Source organism: Myotis yumanensis, unplaced genomic scaffold, assembly GCF_028538775.1.
Source record: "Myotis yumanensis isolate MYYU_CA2020_CCGP unplaced genomic scaffold, mMyoYum1.0.hap1 SCAF_1, whole genome shotgun sequence".
Taxonomy (NCBI): Eukaryota; Metazoa; Chordata; class Mammalia; order Chiroptera; family Vespertilionidae; genus Myotis; species Myotis yumanensis.
The window spans coordinates 201,783,102-201,801,577 of record NW_027223752.1 but is presented as its reverse complement, the minus strand read 5'-3'; the positions used below and the strand labels follow the sequence as shown (position 1 = coordinate 201,801,577).

Below are 18,476 nucleotides of genomic sequence, written 5' to 3'. Positions count from 1 at the left end.
AGTGGGGCCTTGACTTACAAGTTTAATTCGTTCTGTGATGGAGGAGCTCGTAACTCAAATTACTCGTATGTCAAATCATAAAGTGAACGAGTGAGCCACGTGATGCTGGGCTGATGTTGTGGCGTTCACTGTGACGTTCACTGCGCCAACTAGCGGTGGGGTATCTGAAGCTGGCTCGTAACCCGAATTTTAGCTCGCAACTCAAAGCAAAAAATCGGCCGAGAGACGGCTCGTATCTCGAAAAACTTGTTAGTCGGGACACTTGTAAGTCAAGGCCCCACTGTAGTACATGTAAAAGAAATGCTTGCCCAGCCAATAGGGCCCAATGGTTGAACGTGGGCCCATGAGGGTTCCATTCCTGGTCAGGACACATGCCTGGAATTCAGGCTTGATCCCTAGTAGGGGATGTGCAGGAAGAAGCCAATCAATGATTCTCTCTCATCATTGATGTTTCTACCCCTCTCTCCCTCTCTTTGAACTCATTTTTAAAAAATGCTTAAGCCTAATGCATTCCTTTTTGCTGTCTTTAAGTACTTTCTCTCTCTGCTCTCTTTCTCTCACACTCTTCCTCCCTTTCTCAGTCCCTACTTCTCTCTCTATAAATTCCTTGCTAGATTTTTGGGTAAAGCCAGTTGCACCAATAGGGTACTTCACATCAAATTTATGAGCCTACAATAGCATCTAGAGGATTCTTACAATTTGGTTCTTTGATCTAAGAGGTATATTGTTATGGTGTGATTGGAAGTGTGTGTTTTAAAAGTCTCTAAGAAAAATTTCAAGTTAAATGGTATGAATATCATTATTTTATATGGTAAAAATATGCTGAACAGACTTTCTTGTGTCTATATGGCAAAGAGATAATTATGTTATCTAAAAATAATACTCATATATTTTATACCATAGTTCCTAGCTGAAATGATGACTTACTAATAGAGGTTACTGTTTAATTGGCTAGGTACGAAAAGAGTACGGGAAATGCCTGCGGACACATTGTTGTAGTGGCAAAAGTACAGAGAGTTCCATTGGCTCAGGGAAAACATCTGGTTCTCGAACTCCTGGACGCTACTCCACAGGCTCACAGGTAAGCCATATTTATTAATTAAAATGAAATACCTTTCACCTATATTTTGTTATGGAATGCCTCCCTTTCTTGATCAGCTCTATTTTCTATCCCAAGTGTTTAACACATCAACTTTTAGTGTATCTCAAACAGGCATGATTATGACAAAAATTTAAGAATCCAAATTGCAATAAAATCATGAAATGTAGGGTCTAAGTTTGTGTAACAATTAATGATTTCAAATTGGTTCAGTGGAGTGAGTTCAGAGGTGGGAAAGGAATTGGGCATTTCAACCAAAATTCTAAAATATGAATATTTTACATAGGTGATTCTTGAGTTAATTGCTTCTTTAAACCAATTTAATAATTCTCTATCACATACTAAAAGTATTTACTTATTAAATGGTACGCTTAGTAAAAACAGTTCTAACTCATAACGTGTTGTTGGCAGATTACTTGAAGAATTTATCAGGGGATGGAAGGATACTGAAACAGCTTTCTTGTTTAAACTAGTCTAAATGTTACTGCCATCAGCCCGACACTAGATAGAGTAGCTGCACTGTCCTTCACCAGGGAAACTGTAAACTTTTAGGGAACCTGTCAACCATTTGTCCCAGGCCACAGTGTTAGTCTAATGGTTATTATGTAGAAATTTCAGCAACTTCAGGAGACTAGAATGAGCCAGTTAAATAAGAGACCTAGCATTATGTGGGTCATGCTTGGGTTTGGGTTCAGACTAGCAGGCTAATATTTTTAAGATTGCATTATTCAGTGGGAGAAACAATCATGTTTTCAGTGTTGTTGATTAAAATTTTCTGAAGACTTGAATTTAAATAAAGTTATAGATAAAGACAGTATTTTCTTAACTCTTTTAGCTCAACCTATAAATCTAATTATTATTTGTAAATTTGATAATTTTACATAATGTAAGAAAGATCACTTCGTTTGTTCTTTGATTATTGCTTAATTGGTTTATAAAGTTAGCAGATTAAATTTCCCTAGACAATTTAATTCATACACTTAGGAAATTAAATATCCTTGTAACCTACAAATATATTTTTATTGATTTCAAAGAGGAAAGGGAAGGAGAGAGAGATAGAGACATCAATGGTGAGAGAGAATCATTGATCAGCTGCCTCCTGCATGCCCCACACTGGGGATTGAGCCCACAACCTGGGCATGTGTTCTGAAAGGGAATCAAACCTCAATCTCCTGGTTCATAGGTTGATGCTCAACCACTGAGCCATGCAGCTGGGCTATCCTTGTAACCATTAAATATCATTTACAAATTTAATATATCTGATTCTCTCATACACATCCACTGTACAGTTGTACACACATAACTAGCACTTGAACTTTCTCATAAATGGTCATTGCACATCATAGCAACCGGTCATTCTGGTCATTCCACGGTAATGGTCACTTAGGCTTTTATTATATAGATATAATACACAATTATTAGTCATTTGAATTTGATTTGTCTTATTATTTCTATGTCTTATTAAGGTTGCAAGTTAGGGGACCAGATGTCGCAACTAGGTGGGCTGAGATTTCTTAGTTTAGAACTAGAAACTTGCCAGTTAGAAATCTGAAGTCTCACGTAAGAGTCGGGGCACACCTAATGATGCTTCCAGCACAAGCCCCTTATAATACATGCTTTCATTGTCAACCTGATAGTCCCTACCTCCTCTTCTTGTAGTAATCTTTTCCACAACTTTTAAATTGAAATTGCTGAGATTCTGTATATCATCCAGCTTGGTTAGACTCTGCATGTTTTTCATATAATTGAGCTCACCAGCCATCATCCTGTAGTCATTTTATTGAAATTTGCCATTAAGAAAACATGATATTGGGGACTTTCATTTATTATATTACAACAATGTTGTGCAGTGTTTAGCAATACTTCTAAGCTACAAGATAGAGCAATGCAGCTCAATAGAATAATCGTTAACTTGGTGGCTGGGTAGACCATGGTGTCAATATTATCCTTGCCATATATCTGCTCTGACACAAGTTACTTAATCTCATTGAACGCTCAGTTTTTTTTCATCTGTAAAGTGGTGGTAATAATACTGATTTCTTATGTTGTTAGGAATACTAAGCTAATGAATACAAAATACTTAAAACAAATTGTGTGTGCTCAATAAACTGGAGCAGCTACCATTTATTAGTGTCATTATTACAGTTATGTATTTTAAAGTTGTATTATATTTTTTCACTTTTATAATTTTAATATCACAATTCTAATCTTGACTAAAAACCATACATTATATTCCTATGCTTAATGTAATACTAATTCTAATTAACAATGACACTCCAGCCGAAACCGGTTTGGCTCAGTGGATAGAGCGTCGGCCTGCGGACTGAAAGGTCCCAGGTTCGATTCCGGTCAAGGGCATGTACCTGGGTTGCGGACACATCCCCAGTAGGAGATGTGCAGGAGGCAGCTGATCGATGTTTCTCTCTCATCGATGTTTCTAACTCTCTATCTCTCTCCCTTCCTCTCTGTAAAAAATCAATAAAATATATTTTAAAAAAAAGAAATGACACTCCAGGCCAACATAAAATGAAAGTTACTTAAATCCAGTATGTTTAAGTAAAAGTAATAAACATATTTCATATTAACTGACCTCTCATAAGCAAAATCTAAAATACTGATGTTAAGGTAAGTTTTAGGAGTATGGATGCCTTTTCACATAATAGAACTTCTAAAATAGTAATATCCATAAATATATATATATATATATATAGAGAGAGAGAGAGAGAGAGAGAGAGAGAGAGAGATATCTATATCTATATCTATCTATTTGAGAAATATTGAGTGTCTCCTGTAGTATGCCAAGCAATCTTCTAAGCTTTGGAGATACATCCACATGTAATAAAAAAATGGTTAAATTACAAATAACTTCCCCTGTGATTGGAAAGCTGCAATTCTAGTTGTGGAGGAGAGAAAATTTATTAACAAGCCAATAAACCAACAGATGCCTAATGTCCAGGTGGCTCCTTGGATTCAGTGCTGAAGAAGACTATTTTGGAAAACGATGTGTATGCCAAGATTCTGAATGATAGGAAGGGAGTTCAGGGGGAAAGAATTCCAGATGTTGGAACATCTAATACAAAGCCCATAAGGTAGGGGAGAACTTGGAAATTCCAGAATAGAAGGAATGCCATTGATTAAAGTGAATGAAAAAGTGATTGGGCGATGAATTCAAAGGAGAAGGGTAAAGACAGATCCATGGGTATTTGTAAGCACATTTGAGTTTAGATCTTATTCAGATTACTTTAGAAAGCCAATGGGATGATTTAGAAAAGTAAGTGACAGGATATCATCCACATGTAATAAAAATCATGTGGATACTAGGTAGATAATGGAGGGAAATCCATTGACAAGACTAAAATGTGAAAATACTACACACCAGTTGCTCCCCTATATCTACTCCATGGCTAATCACTTTTAAAAGTTTGGCAATACTACCCTGTCAGTGTGGCTCAGTGGTTGAGTATTGAACAATGAACCAGAATGTCATGATTCGATTCCCCGTCAGGGCACATGCCTGGGTTGCAGGCTCAATCCCCAGTGTGGGGCATGCAGAAGGCAACCAATCAATGATTATCTCTCATCATTGATGTATCTATCTCTCTTTCCCTCTTATATTTAAAAATAAATAAATAAAAGTTTGGCAGTACCCATAATCACATAAACATGTATTCACTGAGATGTATTTAGGTTTGGTGTGAGTGTGTGTGTGTGTGTGTGTGTGTGTGTGTGTAAAAACTATGGGTTGAGCTATTGTCATTCCCACTTTGACCTTCTTTTAATTGTTGTCATTTATATTTTATTTATTTTATTGACTTTTTAGATGAATTAATAACTTTTATTATATGATTTGACACGTAAAAATGTATATAACATTTATTAAATTGTGAAGCATAGTAATAAAATGAACATTTGTACATTTGTGAACTAAACATCCAAGTTAACAAATAGAACATGTTCCATATATTTGCCCCTTCTTGAGACCTCTTCTTAATCAATCCTTATGCCATTTCACCAGAGAAAAACTTCTAACTTTTCCTTTTCATTTCCTTAACTTATTCTAATAGTTTTTCCTTCTCCCCAAAATAGATGTTGTTTAGTATGCCTTTTTAAAATCTTTCTTTTGCCCTAGCCTGTTTGGCTCAATGAGTAGATCGTTGGCTTGCGGACTGAAGGGTCCCAGGTTCGATTCTGGTCAAGGGCACATGCCTGGGTTGTGGGCTGGATCCCCAGTAGGGAGTGTGCTGAAAGCAACCAATCAATGATTCCCTCTCATCATTGATGTTTCTATATCTCTCTCCCTCTCCCTTCCTCTCTGAAATAAATAAAAATATATTTTAAAAGAATAAAATAAAATCTTTCTTTTAATCCCTGGCCAGTGTGGCCCACTTGGTTGAGAGTCGCCCCATGCATTAAAAGGTTACTGATTTGCACACATGCCCAGGTTGTTGGTTGGGTCTCCCCAGCCAAGTGTGTATGGGAGGCAACTGATCAATGTTCCTCTCTCTCCTCCTCCTTCCTTCTCTCTCCAAAATCAATAAAAACATATCCACACTAATAAAAGACAAACATGCAAATTGACCACACCTTCGCTATGCCTTAAGCCATGCCCACCAGCCAATCAGAGCGACTTTATGCAAATTAACCCAACCAAGATGGCAGCCGGCAGCCATGGAGCTGGAGCAAGCAGGAGGCTTGGTTGCTCCAGTGATGGAGGAAGCCAAGCTTCCCACCTGCCGCAGCCAGCTCTGAGCTCCACTCAAGGCAACAAATTTTCAATTATAGAAGATAAATAAACCCCAGATACCTGCTTTCAGCTGGCCATGGCCACAGAGCTGGAGCAAGCAGGAGGCTTGGGTTGCCCTTGGCGATGGAGAAAGCCAAGCTTCCCTCCTGCCCCAGCCGGCTCTGAGCTCCACTCAAGGCTACAAAGTTTCAATGATAGAAGGTAAATAAGTCCCAGAATAAAAAAAGAAAAAGAAAAAAAGGAGAGGCTGGGAGCTTCTGTCACTGGGGGGCTTGGCCAGCCTGAAAAAAGCCATCAGCCCCTCACCCAGGTTGGCCAGGCATCCCAGTGGGGACCCCCACCCTGAAGGGGGTGTGACCAGCTGCAAACAGCCATCAGCCCCTCACCCAAACTGGCCAGGTACCCCAGCGCGACCCCCACCTTGATCCGGGACACCCTTCAGGGCAAACCAGCCGGCCCCCACCCGTGCACCAGGCCTCTATCCTATATAATAAAAGGATAATATGCAAATTGACCCTAACAGCAGAACGACTGCTTCAGTTTTTCCCCATCCAGAAGATGGGGAAAATGGTACTTCTGCCTCAGAAGGATCATGTTATGTACTACTTTTTATAATCAGGGCAACAAAATGTAGCTGCCCATACAACAGCAAGATGCCTTTCACCTGTATGAAAAGTATGGTCACTGGTGCATGCAGTGTCCTGGATTGGGAGAGGGATGTCCAACTGCCGGTTTAGGCACAATCCCCGCAGAGGGAGGTGACTGGTGGCAGCAGGGGTGGGTGGGGCCAGCGAGTGGGCAGCGCCAGGCCAGCCAAGGCGGGTGCCAGCAGGGGCCTCCCGATTGCCCTGCCAGTTGCCCCAGAGATTGGCCTTGATTGACGGCCAGGCCTAGGGACCCTACCCATGCATGAATTTCATGCATCAGGCCTCTAGTTCTAAATAAGGTAGTCATGAGTTAGGTCTCTTGAAGGAGAAAATTTTTGAGCAAAGCCTTAAAATTGATGGAGCTATCCATACCTGTATATGGCAGAAGAAACAGGTTTACCAAGTCCTAAAGCAGAGGCTTGTTTGGCATGGTAAGGAATGCTGAATAATAGGTGTGGCTAGCCCAGGTAGAAGAGACTAAGAGAAGATGAGATAATGGGGGCAGCTCATTTAGAAGTCACCTAACAAATCACAATTTTGTCAACTCTCAGTTTAAGATGTCACTTCTTCAATGTCGTATCCTCAGTGTTTCTAGACAAGGACATATGCCCTTATTATGTGCACATTCTAATTGTTTTTAAAGTTATAGAGTATAACAGATAGTCACAAAAGTCTACAAAACTTATCATGCCTTCCCAGTCAAATAATATCAGATTGGTAGTACCTTAGAAACCCTTTGAACCCTTCTCAATCATTCACCTCCAAATATAACAGTTATCCTAACATTTAACATTACATTTTGTTTTGCATATGTTTGATACTTATTCACATGAAACCTCTTTTCTCAGATATCTACATTGCTGCAGTAGGCTATATTCCTTTTTTATTTCACTGCTGTGTATTCTATAATTTATTCATTTATCCTACCACTGATAGTCATTGGGTTGTTCATAGTTTTGAGTTGTAGTAATTAATGCTTCTATGGAGATTTGTGGATACATGATTAGACATTTTGGGTTTGCTTTTCCCTTTTGTACTTCCTAGGTTAGTATTTTGCATATAGTAGAGAGTACTTAATATTTAATTAATTAATTAATTAATTAAACCAATGTTCTTAATATTCCTTCTCAATATTTCAATTTGAAGCCTTGAAATATTTTCCAATAAAAATATTCTCAAGTCATCAGGGTCTCAAATCCTGCACCAGTTTTCTTATTATGCTTTTTATTAAAATTAGCTTTGTTGTATATGTGTGTGTATGTGCGAGTTTGCTGACCTTTATAACATTATAGATAATACTGCTGAAGAATAAACATGTCCCAAGATTCACAAAACCAATTTTTAAGATTAGGTACTCCCATTATTCAAGGAGTGCGAATATATTTGGAACATAACCCATTTGTGAGCTTGGTTTCACCACTGGCAGTAGTAATAAATAGTGCTTATAACTATTTCAGCCCTAGAAAAGCTTCTGAAAGATTTTGTTTTCTCCTCCCAAGATTGTTAATACTCTTTTGATCTCTAACTCAATAAAATAGCAAAATAAATAAACCAGAAAAATAATCCCCCCAAAATGGGAAAATACCACATTGCTTTATTGAATTATCCAACACTTATAATTTTGCATTTTAGAACATAAATAATCATGTAAGAATTTTTAGTTCTCTATAAAACTTCCTACTGTGAAACACTGAATAAGGGTAAATCAACTTCCTTTATCTCTTTCTTAAAAAAGAAATGTCAAGATAGTATGTAACCTTTAAAATTACATTGGTCTTCTTACAAATAAATGGAAATATCAATTAAGTTCAGTAGAATCTTAATAATATTCTATGTTATTTTCTTACCAAACTCTTTCTTACAAGATCTTTAATTCATGAACTAAATATTTTGTTAATAAAACTGACAATGTAATAGATACTGAAATATCCCATTCCCATTAAAATTACAATAAAAATAATTTGTTTTGCCTTGGAAACTAAAATTATTAAATTCTAACTGTGTCAAGAACATTTCTATATATTTTCAACATGTTTAAATTGGTATAGTATATTACATTTATTCCTTTTCACAATTATAATTGTTTTGTGTATAGGCACTTAGAATTATAGTTAACTAGAGACCTGGTGCGTGAAATTTGTGCAGGGGGGGAGGGGTGTCCCTCAGCCCAGCCTGTACCCTCTCCAATCTGGGACCCCTCGAGGGATGTCTGACTGCCCATTTAGGCTGTCTCCTAACCTCTCACTTGCCTACCTGCCTGATTGCCCCCTAACCACTCCCCTGCCAGCCTGATCAACACCTAATTGCTCCCCTGCAGGCCGGTTGCCCACAACTGCCCTCCCCTGCCGGACATCTTGTGTCCACATGGAGGCGGCCATCTTGTGTGTTGGAGTGATGGTCAATTTGCATATTACTCTTTTAATAGATAGGATAAGAACAAATTATTATCATTGATTTCTTTTCTGATGTTCTCATGCCACTGTACTGCCAGCATATAGATGTTGTACATTTGCCAGATGCCAGAAACAAAGGTCTCGTATAATTAAGAAAGAAAAAAAAATGATTTTTGTGAGAATTCACTACTTGGAGAGTTCATTTCCTTTTCCTTTTCCCCCATCAAGAGCCGAATTCGTAGAATGTGGAATGACACAGTCCGAAAGCAGTCAGAGTCTTCCTTCATTACTGGAGATATAAACAGTTCAGCGTCACTCAACAGAGGTAATTAGAAATGATTTTTCATATTTATTACAGTTGTGGTTACTTTAAGAAGTTATTAAATGCATTGCTTTTTTTTGGTAACTTCTGAACCTTTCTCCATGTGATAGGAATATTGCAAAGATATAAAACCTGGTTGAGTGTAGTAGCAGTGTGTTCCATTATTCATAAGCCTTTTTTTCAATCCTGAATTTTCAGGAAATCTTTTCTGAAAGGAAGTTAGAAAACAAGAACTTTCTTTTTCTAGTCATCCACCACTGCTATAAACTGGTGAGCTGTCAGGCCTCGTTGGAAGCAGTGAAAATGAGCAATTATGTGGCTATATAGTCTGCTAAGCATCATAGAGTTCCACATTGTCCCAGGTATAGAGCACTTTCATAGTCTTTGTAGAAGTAAAAATATACTGTCTAATACATACTTAAGGCAACCTGTGTATTTGGAGGGAAAAAAATCACATCTTAATATCTAAAAAACTTGTTCAGATAATATTGGATATTTAAAGATCTTTATATATACATATATGTATACGTTATGATGATTTTATGTGTGTGCTTCAGTAAAAATGTTCCTAGGTCATAATTTAGGTGTTTTTTTTTTAAATGAACTTTACTTAATCTACCGTTTTGTTTATGGTTGATTTATTTTGTATTCTCTTTCTTACTCTCTCATATAGTGCATGTGTGCAAGTGATTAGAATTAAATTGACTACAATAAAAATGCATAGATGCATTATTTGTGGAGAGCTAGAATACACTAGTCAGTGCAAGAAATTATTTAGAATACAATATAGTTTTATTTGGGAAGGTGGTAATTGTATAAGTTTATTCCAAAAATGTCTCCATCCTAAAAAAGACATTTCTGATGCATATATTCAGAACTTATTTTTATGATCAACATTATTATTTTTTCTTACCAAAGTAGGATTATTAGTTTGGTCTAAACATGCTTCTGTCAGCTTTTTGTTACATTAAATGCTACTTAGAAACAAACAATTTATCACAGTTATGACTTATGATTAAGAAAGATTCAGATGCTCCTGCTCTTAAATTACTTTTTCTCAAGTAAATTGCACCCTATTAATATAAAATAATTTAGGATATGTGGTGTCCAAGTTGAATTTGTTACAGGGATCCATGTTATATATAACCTTAACTGATTTTCATATGTTACTTGGCAGTGATATAGTAACTATCATCCAGTGATAATATTAAGTATTCTATATCTCTTTTGCTTAAATAAGAACAGCAAGTACAAATATACCTTCAAATATGAAGAAAATAAATTAAAATAAAACAAATCCCTTCTTGTATTTTGTTTCATTATTAGTTTATTTTTATTTGTTGTAGTATATTGATTTACGTAATATTGCTCAGTCTTCTTTTAGCATTTAATTTTTAATTTTAATGGTTAGTTTGTAAAAATGTGTTTAGATATGAATACTCAAACTTTTTGACAAGGTTTTAAATTACAGAACACAAATGACTTAAAAATGCCTCCAAAGTTTAGGAACTAATTTGCTTCCATAGTGAAATATTTTCTTTATTTTTACAATAATATCATGTATAGAAAATTTATAGGTATGCTCCAAGAAAAAAGCTATCCTTATTAATAAGATTTATTATTAGAAGTATCTTACATGTAATGATTACAGAAACCATAGAATAATTGTTGTTTAAATAAAACACGAGATAATATGATTTTAATGGTGCACTGTTTGTTTGCCTGCTGTGAAGATGGATAAAATATGTAAAACTATTTTGCCTATCATCATGATCTAAATTTATATAAAAAATAGTAAGGTAACTTTTAGCAAAAACTTTCTAAATGCATATTTTATGACCTTGATTTTTAAGATCAGTTGCATTAACCAATATAATATTGCTGTGCCATTTTAGTTCCTTCTCAAGAATTTTATCAACTTGGAATATATAAAATATAGATGACTGGATCAATTTGAAATGTATTTAAAGAAAATAATATTTTATATTGACTGATCATTTGTTTAAATCTATGTTTACAATATTTAGTTTTTAAAGATATTTCTTAAAGTTATTGAGGAAAGTATAAAATTTCTTGTGACAGCCGAGAAGTTACTTTAATGATGACTTTGGGAGAGAGTGACACTGAATTTATGATTTGAAGTGTGCGCAGGCAGTGATCTTTTCCTTCAGGATATATATCCTTCCTTTCACTCAGTGACTTTCACGGTGGTAGACATCACAGTGATCTTCTTGATTTCCTATATTAATTTTCTAGTCCCCAAGTCAGAAACTCCTCGTTTTATTCTCCTCTCACTATTTTTTACCTTAGATGAGGGGAGTACTTTAAAATTTTATTTCTTCATATTATATCTCTGAAGATAGTCTTTAACCTCCTTCTTTAATCTTGTCTTATTTCCCAGGGTCCTATCTTCCCTGCATTCAGGCGTGTGTATCATATTTAGGTAGGTGGCATCCAAGATTCACTTTCCAGATAAACACTTCAGTCACCTCAGCAACATAATTATTCACCTCTGTTTATTCAAAAGATTACATTCTCTATTATTTTAAAAAAAATTAGGCCCTGCATCTTTACATCTTCATATATTCTAACTTCCCATTCATTCTTAGTTTCTTATAACTAGCAATTTTTAAATTTCCCTTTCTAAGTTAGGTTGTTTAAATCTCTTATTTTTGCCTTTAGAACAGATCTGGCCCTTGAAAACCACAAAACATTGTCTAAAATTAATCCTATTTTCACTGTAGGTTTTCTTTCCTATTCATACCACTGCCTAATTCATCAAAAGAATAATTGTTTGAAAAGTATGTATGTCTTATCATCTATTCTTCTAAACAAGAAACCATCATTATCATCTCTGTGATCCATTAAGGATAAAGTATTTACCATGCAGTGCAGGATCCCTTCTCAATAGTTTTTATTTTTAAAAACCATTTCTAATATCCTATTCTTGAACCAACATGTTACATCTGACATATCAGGTTTAAATTTCCCAATGAGATAAATGTGATTACTAATAGGATTTTACTCCTTGAAATCATAGGAAACCTTGGGAGATTTATTAATCATTTTCAATTTGTGTACTCATATTTATATATTCTCTTTGGGATTTTGTTATTTGGACACCTCATCTCTTTAAAACTGTCCACTACATTTGTCTTTAGAATAGCTATATTTATGAAGATGTTTTCTGAATATTCCCTATACATTTTCAAATATTTTCCCCCTGCCAACTTGATTGCTACAATGCTGTACACTCACACAAATCCAGAACTTCTTGAGGTCATGCCACTGTATACACAGATAGCAAGAGCTTTGCAAGAGCCCCAAGATGATGGTAAATTACAAAGTTTCAAGTAAGGTTACCTCTGATCCAAACCAAGTTTTCACAAACCCCACAGTAGGGTTTATTCACTTGAATATTTACTATTTTCATGCACCTTAAAGTTAGTCCTTTATCCCCAAGCTCCTGTCAGGTCTATTGGAAACCTAATTCAAATTTCTAGCAACTCCAACTTCCTGGTAATAATAGAAACAATTTGTAGGCAGAGTAATCTTGTACACCTGTATCCCCTACCCTCACTGTCTGCTGGCCAAATCTCATCTTGAACAATTTAGATTAACATTGCCCCTGAAACATAAGTTTGACCCACAAATGAAGTATCTCCTGAGAAAGTTCTCTGGTACTTCAAGTAATTGTTAAATATTTCCACTCTTTTTGTAGATCTGTGTAGAAATTGGAATATTTTCTAAAATTAAACTTTAGTAGGCTTTATTTCATCATGAATAACATAATTGTGATACCCATTTTTTATTTAATTAGTTGAATCAACATCAGAAATGTCAGTTTAAAATCCAGTTTTGCTATGTAACTACTTATCAGTATGTTATAGTTGAGTGAAATATAAAAAGGTGCCCTCACACCAACCCAGCTGTTGATTTATTGCAAAAATATGCGCCATCTGAGTGGCAGATTTAGCAAAAATGCATTTCTTATTTTAGAACAATGGCTTGGTTAGCATTATGGGTTTTTATTTTCCCCCACTTCCCATCCTCCATCTCATCAACTTCCCACACAACGCAATTTAGATTTTTATACGTGGTGAACTGACCACTAATGCTGAATTTATTTAAGCCTAATTTGTTATACGGCAGAAGACTGATCTATCGATGGGTAGCACTTCTTTATTAAAGCTAATACATTTCCTCTAGCAGTGGTTCCCAACCTTCCTAATGCCGCGACCCTTTAATACAGTTCCTCATGTTGGGGTGACCCCCCAACCATAAAAGTATTTTTGTTGCTACTTCATAACTGTAGTTTTGCTACTGTTATGAATCATAATGTAAATATCTGATATGCAGGATGTATCTTCATTGTTCGTGACCCACAGGTTGAGAACCGCTGCTCTAGAGGTTCAGAGTCATATTCACCTGTACATGCATTCTCAGTAAGCTTATGTAATCAGTAAAATTATGATGGCCTGTGACAATCTTTTCGTAAATTTTTAGGGTACATTTTGACTCTCAGTGGCACACTACCTACTCAAAGGGGACCTCACTTGTTAGAAACATTATCAATACAAAGGGGAAAGCTGCCAACAAATAGACATTTGCAAGTAGTTGCCTTACTCACTGCAGTTATGTACAATAGTTTTGAGAATGGAGCCTGAACCTAGTGATTTTGGTAAATTGCTTAACTTCTCAATGTCTATACAATAGGGATATAAGTAATACCCCCTCAGGAGGGCCCTGAGACTACTGAGTTACTTAATATATGTTATTTAGTTACAACAGTGCCTGGAACATAAGTATTATTGTTATTATTCTTTTATTCAGAAATTTACTTCTGTTTCTACACCTAATAACTGGTTCTTGCCAGTACTCTCAAGTAATCAGATGTTAGAATTTATCATTTGCTCCCAAAGGTTTCCTTTCTTTTTTTAATCTTTATTTTCTAGTAATAGGTGGGAGGAATGAGGTTATCTGAATGCCAAGTAAAAGAAATAATAATTTACCTAAGATGGTGCTACCCTTGAGGCTAACAAAAAGAAATAAGCTAATAAAACTGAATCGTCTCTTCTAAATCAGAAATTAAATGCAAATTACATATGCTTTAGTTGTACTTTTCACTTTTGATTTGTAACCATGTTTTAGCATTTAGGAAAAAAAGGTAAAATATTTCTCCTCCCTACCTTAGATAATGATATAAGCAAACACTGTCTTCTCTTCCTTCAAACCTTCTCCTACCCTCCAGAACACTAGGTCAATTCAGACAGCCCTGCTAAATACCCAGTTCTGTAGCAGAGCAGGGCTGCGACTCATTCCTGTTTTAAACTCATGTCTTCTCAGCCTGTGTTGTCTCTCCCTGGAGGTTGGTCACTGAGACAGAAGAAACTCCACAATAAATCACCTGCCACCTCATTAATATTCAAGCTACTAAGCATATTTTGTTGTTATGGTTGTAAAGAAAATACAAATGAAAAGTGTAAGTGGTGTTTCACGGTGATTAATGATTTCTGTAAATTAAAGCTACTAGGGTGACACACTCATATTCATTCACTGCACTTTATTAATGTCAGTAAATATAGTTTGGTTTATATGAGTGATATATGCCATATTGCTCCAAAGCCTTGCTCTTTTGAAGGATTATAAAATCCTTGTTTGTAAATATTAACTAGATCCTAATATAATCTGACACCTATTTGTGAATTTTTTAACAGCAATTAATGATGTGCCTAAGATTACTTTGCTTAGCTAACATATCAGATTGGCCTATATAATAAATTTTTGTTATGAGCAAGTATTATGATGATGAATACAAATATAGTAAGTATCCTATGGCATGTATAAATTTTTTATTTGAAATTTGTCATTATATTTAGTATTTTTTACCTTTATTTTCTTTATTTACAAATGAAGCAACCGTGCTCCCTGTTAATTTCTTTCCTTTGCACATGTCATCAATAAAGACAATCAGAAAATGTACAATAAGGAAATCTGTGTTAGAAAAAGCAGTTTAATAGCATAAAAGCAAAATAAGTACAGATCTTAAGTAAGATACTGTGTCAACAAGATAATTAAGCAATGCTATAACTATCCTGATTTCTAACTCAAGGAGATGAAATAATTTTCAGAATGAACTCTCCATTGAGAAATGAAATATACAAAATATTGATTTCTAGTCAAAGGCAAATGTTCTTGCTATAATTTATTAGCAGAAACTGAAAAAGAAAAAAACTTTTAAATGCTTGCCCAGTGTGTCCTTCTAGTGCTTTGCTTTTAATTTTTTCTTTGATACATATTTTTCAAATCATCCAGCCTCTCACAGCCAATTGAACAATAGTAAAAATTATTATTATTATTATTATTATTTCCTTCACAAAGAGAGTCCTTTATGTAGCATAGATTTCTCATTTTAGGGTTTATTACCTTGTCATATATATAATTGGCAGTTATCTCTTACCTCTTCATCATCAAACAAGCTACATGAGATATCCTGTTAACCTCTAAATATAGTGCTATGGGACATTTCTACTTAATTTTGAAATATTATTGTTGTTTCATATAAGTTATGAAGCATATAATTTTTCAAAAATATCATATTTTTTAGAACTTAATGTGGATACTCCAACTTTATCATCAGAAATTACTAGTATTATTTTCTCTAATAGACTACAATATGTCCTTTTATAGTTCTTGGTAAATCTGGGATTTCTTCTTTGGCCTGCACAGCTATCATTTATATATTGCACACTGTCCATTATTCATTATCCATTTTCTTTATATCCATGAAGAAGTTGGGGTTTTTGGTAACTTGTCCAAGATCACATGGCTAGTAAAGGGCAAAGTCTAGATTCCAAACAAGGTTTTCTAACCACAAAGCCCTACTCATGATAACAAAAAATTTTATTCTTTTTTTATGATAACAGTTTCTCATGAAGGTTGCTGAAGCTTAGAATAAATAAAATTTCCAAGAATTATTTCAAAATTATTTTTATCATCTCACATGGATATAAGATATTCTTAGCAGCACAATTATTCATATCTTAACTTTCCTTTCACTAATTTTGTTTTCTAAGTACAGTCCTTTAGTGTGGTTTTATCATATTCATTTTTTGCGGGGGGGAGAGGGGAGCTTTAGAATATTGTGGAGAGCCCGGCCAGTGTTTCTCAGTGGTCGAGCATCAACCTATAAACCAGGTCACAGTTCAATTCTGGGTCAGGGCATGCCCCGGTTGCAGGCGCAGTCCCCAGTAGGGGTTGGCAGGAGGCAGCTGATCAGTGATTCTCATCATTGGTTTCTCTTTTTCTCCCTCTCCCTTGCCCTCTGAAATCAATAGAAATATATTTATAAAATAAAATACTATGCATATATGGGGAGATAGATTGGCCAATACATATTACTTTTATAAAACTATTTGATGTGGAAGATGCTGAATTACTATACATTATTGTTCAATTGCAAGACTTAGGTTGCAAGAAGAATTTTATAATTATTCTTTCCTGGATGCTATCGAGGTATTGGTAGAATCCTTTTATCTTAATTCTTAATTCATTATACTTCAGTAAAAGGATGAACATTTTAATTAGGAAAGAGATTCTGTTAATAAATCAGGTAAATAACTTCTGCCTATAATCACTTAGTAATAGAGCCAAAGATACAACTTTTCCCAGATCATTGTGCTCATGAACTGTATATTTCTTAAAACTATGTTCTCTGTCAGGACAACATAGCAATGCCTAGAACAAGTAGAAAATCTATTTGAGCTGATTTCAAATAGATAGTGATAATGTTAAACATGAAACTTCTTATTACTTTTATGTGCTAATTTGGTTTTAATAAAATGGATATGTCTTATAACTCAAAATTTAAAAACAAAACCTAATTGTATCTCTCATCTGAGAAAATGTTCCTACTGTAGTATAAACATAAAGGTTATAATGATATAAATGATATATAATTTCCAAAGTTAAGAGAGCGATTACTTTTCAAATTATTTTTTCTAAGAAATATATTAACTTATATCTGATATTTTAAAAAGTGCATAGAAATTCATTCAATTACATAAAAAATAAAATGTGAAAGGAGGATCTGCATTTAACAAAATTGGAAGAATCTACATTTAGAAAAAAGATAAGTTGCTATTACCAATAATTATGTAGTATCCAATTAAAACAGTACCTTAGGAATTGCATACAAAGGCTTGCACTTTATATAGCTCACCTTTATGTACTGCATGCTATTGAAAGTAAATGCTTATGTGATAAGTTCTCCTACGATTTTCATAATAGGCTTCATCATAATGTATCATCATAAGGAATGAGGGTGCTTTAAAAACTAAGACAAGTTACCCATCACATTCACAGAAAGTAATTTACAGCCTCAGAACCCCACTACTTAATTAAGATTTGAGAGGATTGAAGGAAGATAGTCAATCTCAATATAGAAAAATAGAAACAATTTAAGTTTCCCAAAACATCCTCAGTCTAAATAGAACAGATTTGATTATGATTATATAAGTCTTCTCTGAACAATTGTCAAGAATATCTTTATTCGCAGACACCTTATTTTAATTCATATCTACTTTGCTCAGACATTCTTTTTTCAAATTTAAAATTCAAACATTAGCCAGGCTAGACCTTCTGCATGTAACCTTATATAATTGTCACAGTATAAGACAGTATGCCAATACAGGGCAGAGAATTATATGAAAAGTTATATTTTCTTCATGTTTTATATTATTAAAAAGTTATTATACTTTTCTTTGTTCTGAGTTTTATTTTATTCAGCAAAAATGCATAAGCAATATGTGACTTACAAATAAATACAGCTGTGGGATTGACCACATACACATACTATATACTATATTCTTGCTAAAAATTATTGTGATTTACTGCTATATTGCCTGTGGTTAAAGAAACTTAGCCTGTTATCTTTAGGTTCAGTATTTTTTATGGTCAATATTATGACAAAGAAATATTGGGAGAAAGTATAAACAACCCAGAATAATGAACAAAATATCAGCAGATAGAGTATCAGCCTGTGGACTGAAGGGTCCCAAGTTCGATTCTGGTCAAGGGCATATGTCTGGGTTGCAGGCTTGATCCCCGTGGGGGGCATGCAGGAGGCAGCCATCAATGATTCTCTCTCATCATTGATGTTTCTATCTCTCTCTCCCTCTCCCTTCCTCTCTGAAATCAATAAAAAGATATTTTTAAAAAAGAATGTTTAAAAATTGATAAATTAAATTCAACAACTATATATCAGCAAAAG

At 34.8% G+C, this 18,476-nt stretch overlaps 1 protein-coding gene across 24 annotated transcripts in view; it reads left to right on the top strand.

Annotated features, from left to right (window-relative positions):
• Positions 1 to 18,476, top strand: part of ADGRL3 (adhesion G protein-coupled receptor L3) — a 764,879-nt gene that overhangs the window by 730,266 nt on the left and 16,137 nt on the right. For all 24 annotated transcript variants that reach the window (XM_070395881.1, XM_070395997.1, XM_070396008.1 and 21 more), the window contains 2 exons: positions 956 to 1,081; positions 9,112 to 9,208. In XM_070395881.1, coding sequence (XP_070251982.1) covers positions 956 to 1,081; positions 9,112 to 9,208 — 223 coding nt within the window. The remainder of the gene's footprint in view (positions 1 to 955; positions 1,082 to 9,111; positions 9,209 to 18,476) is intronic.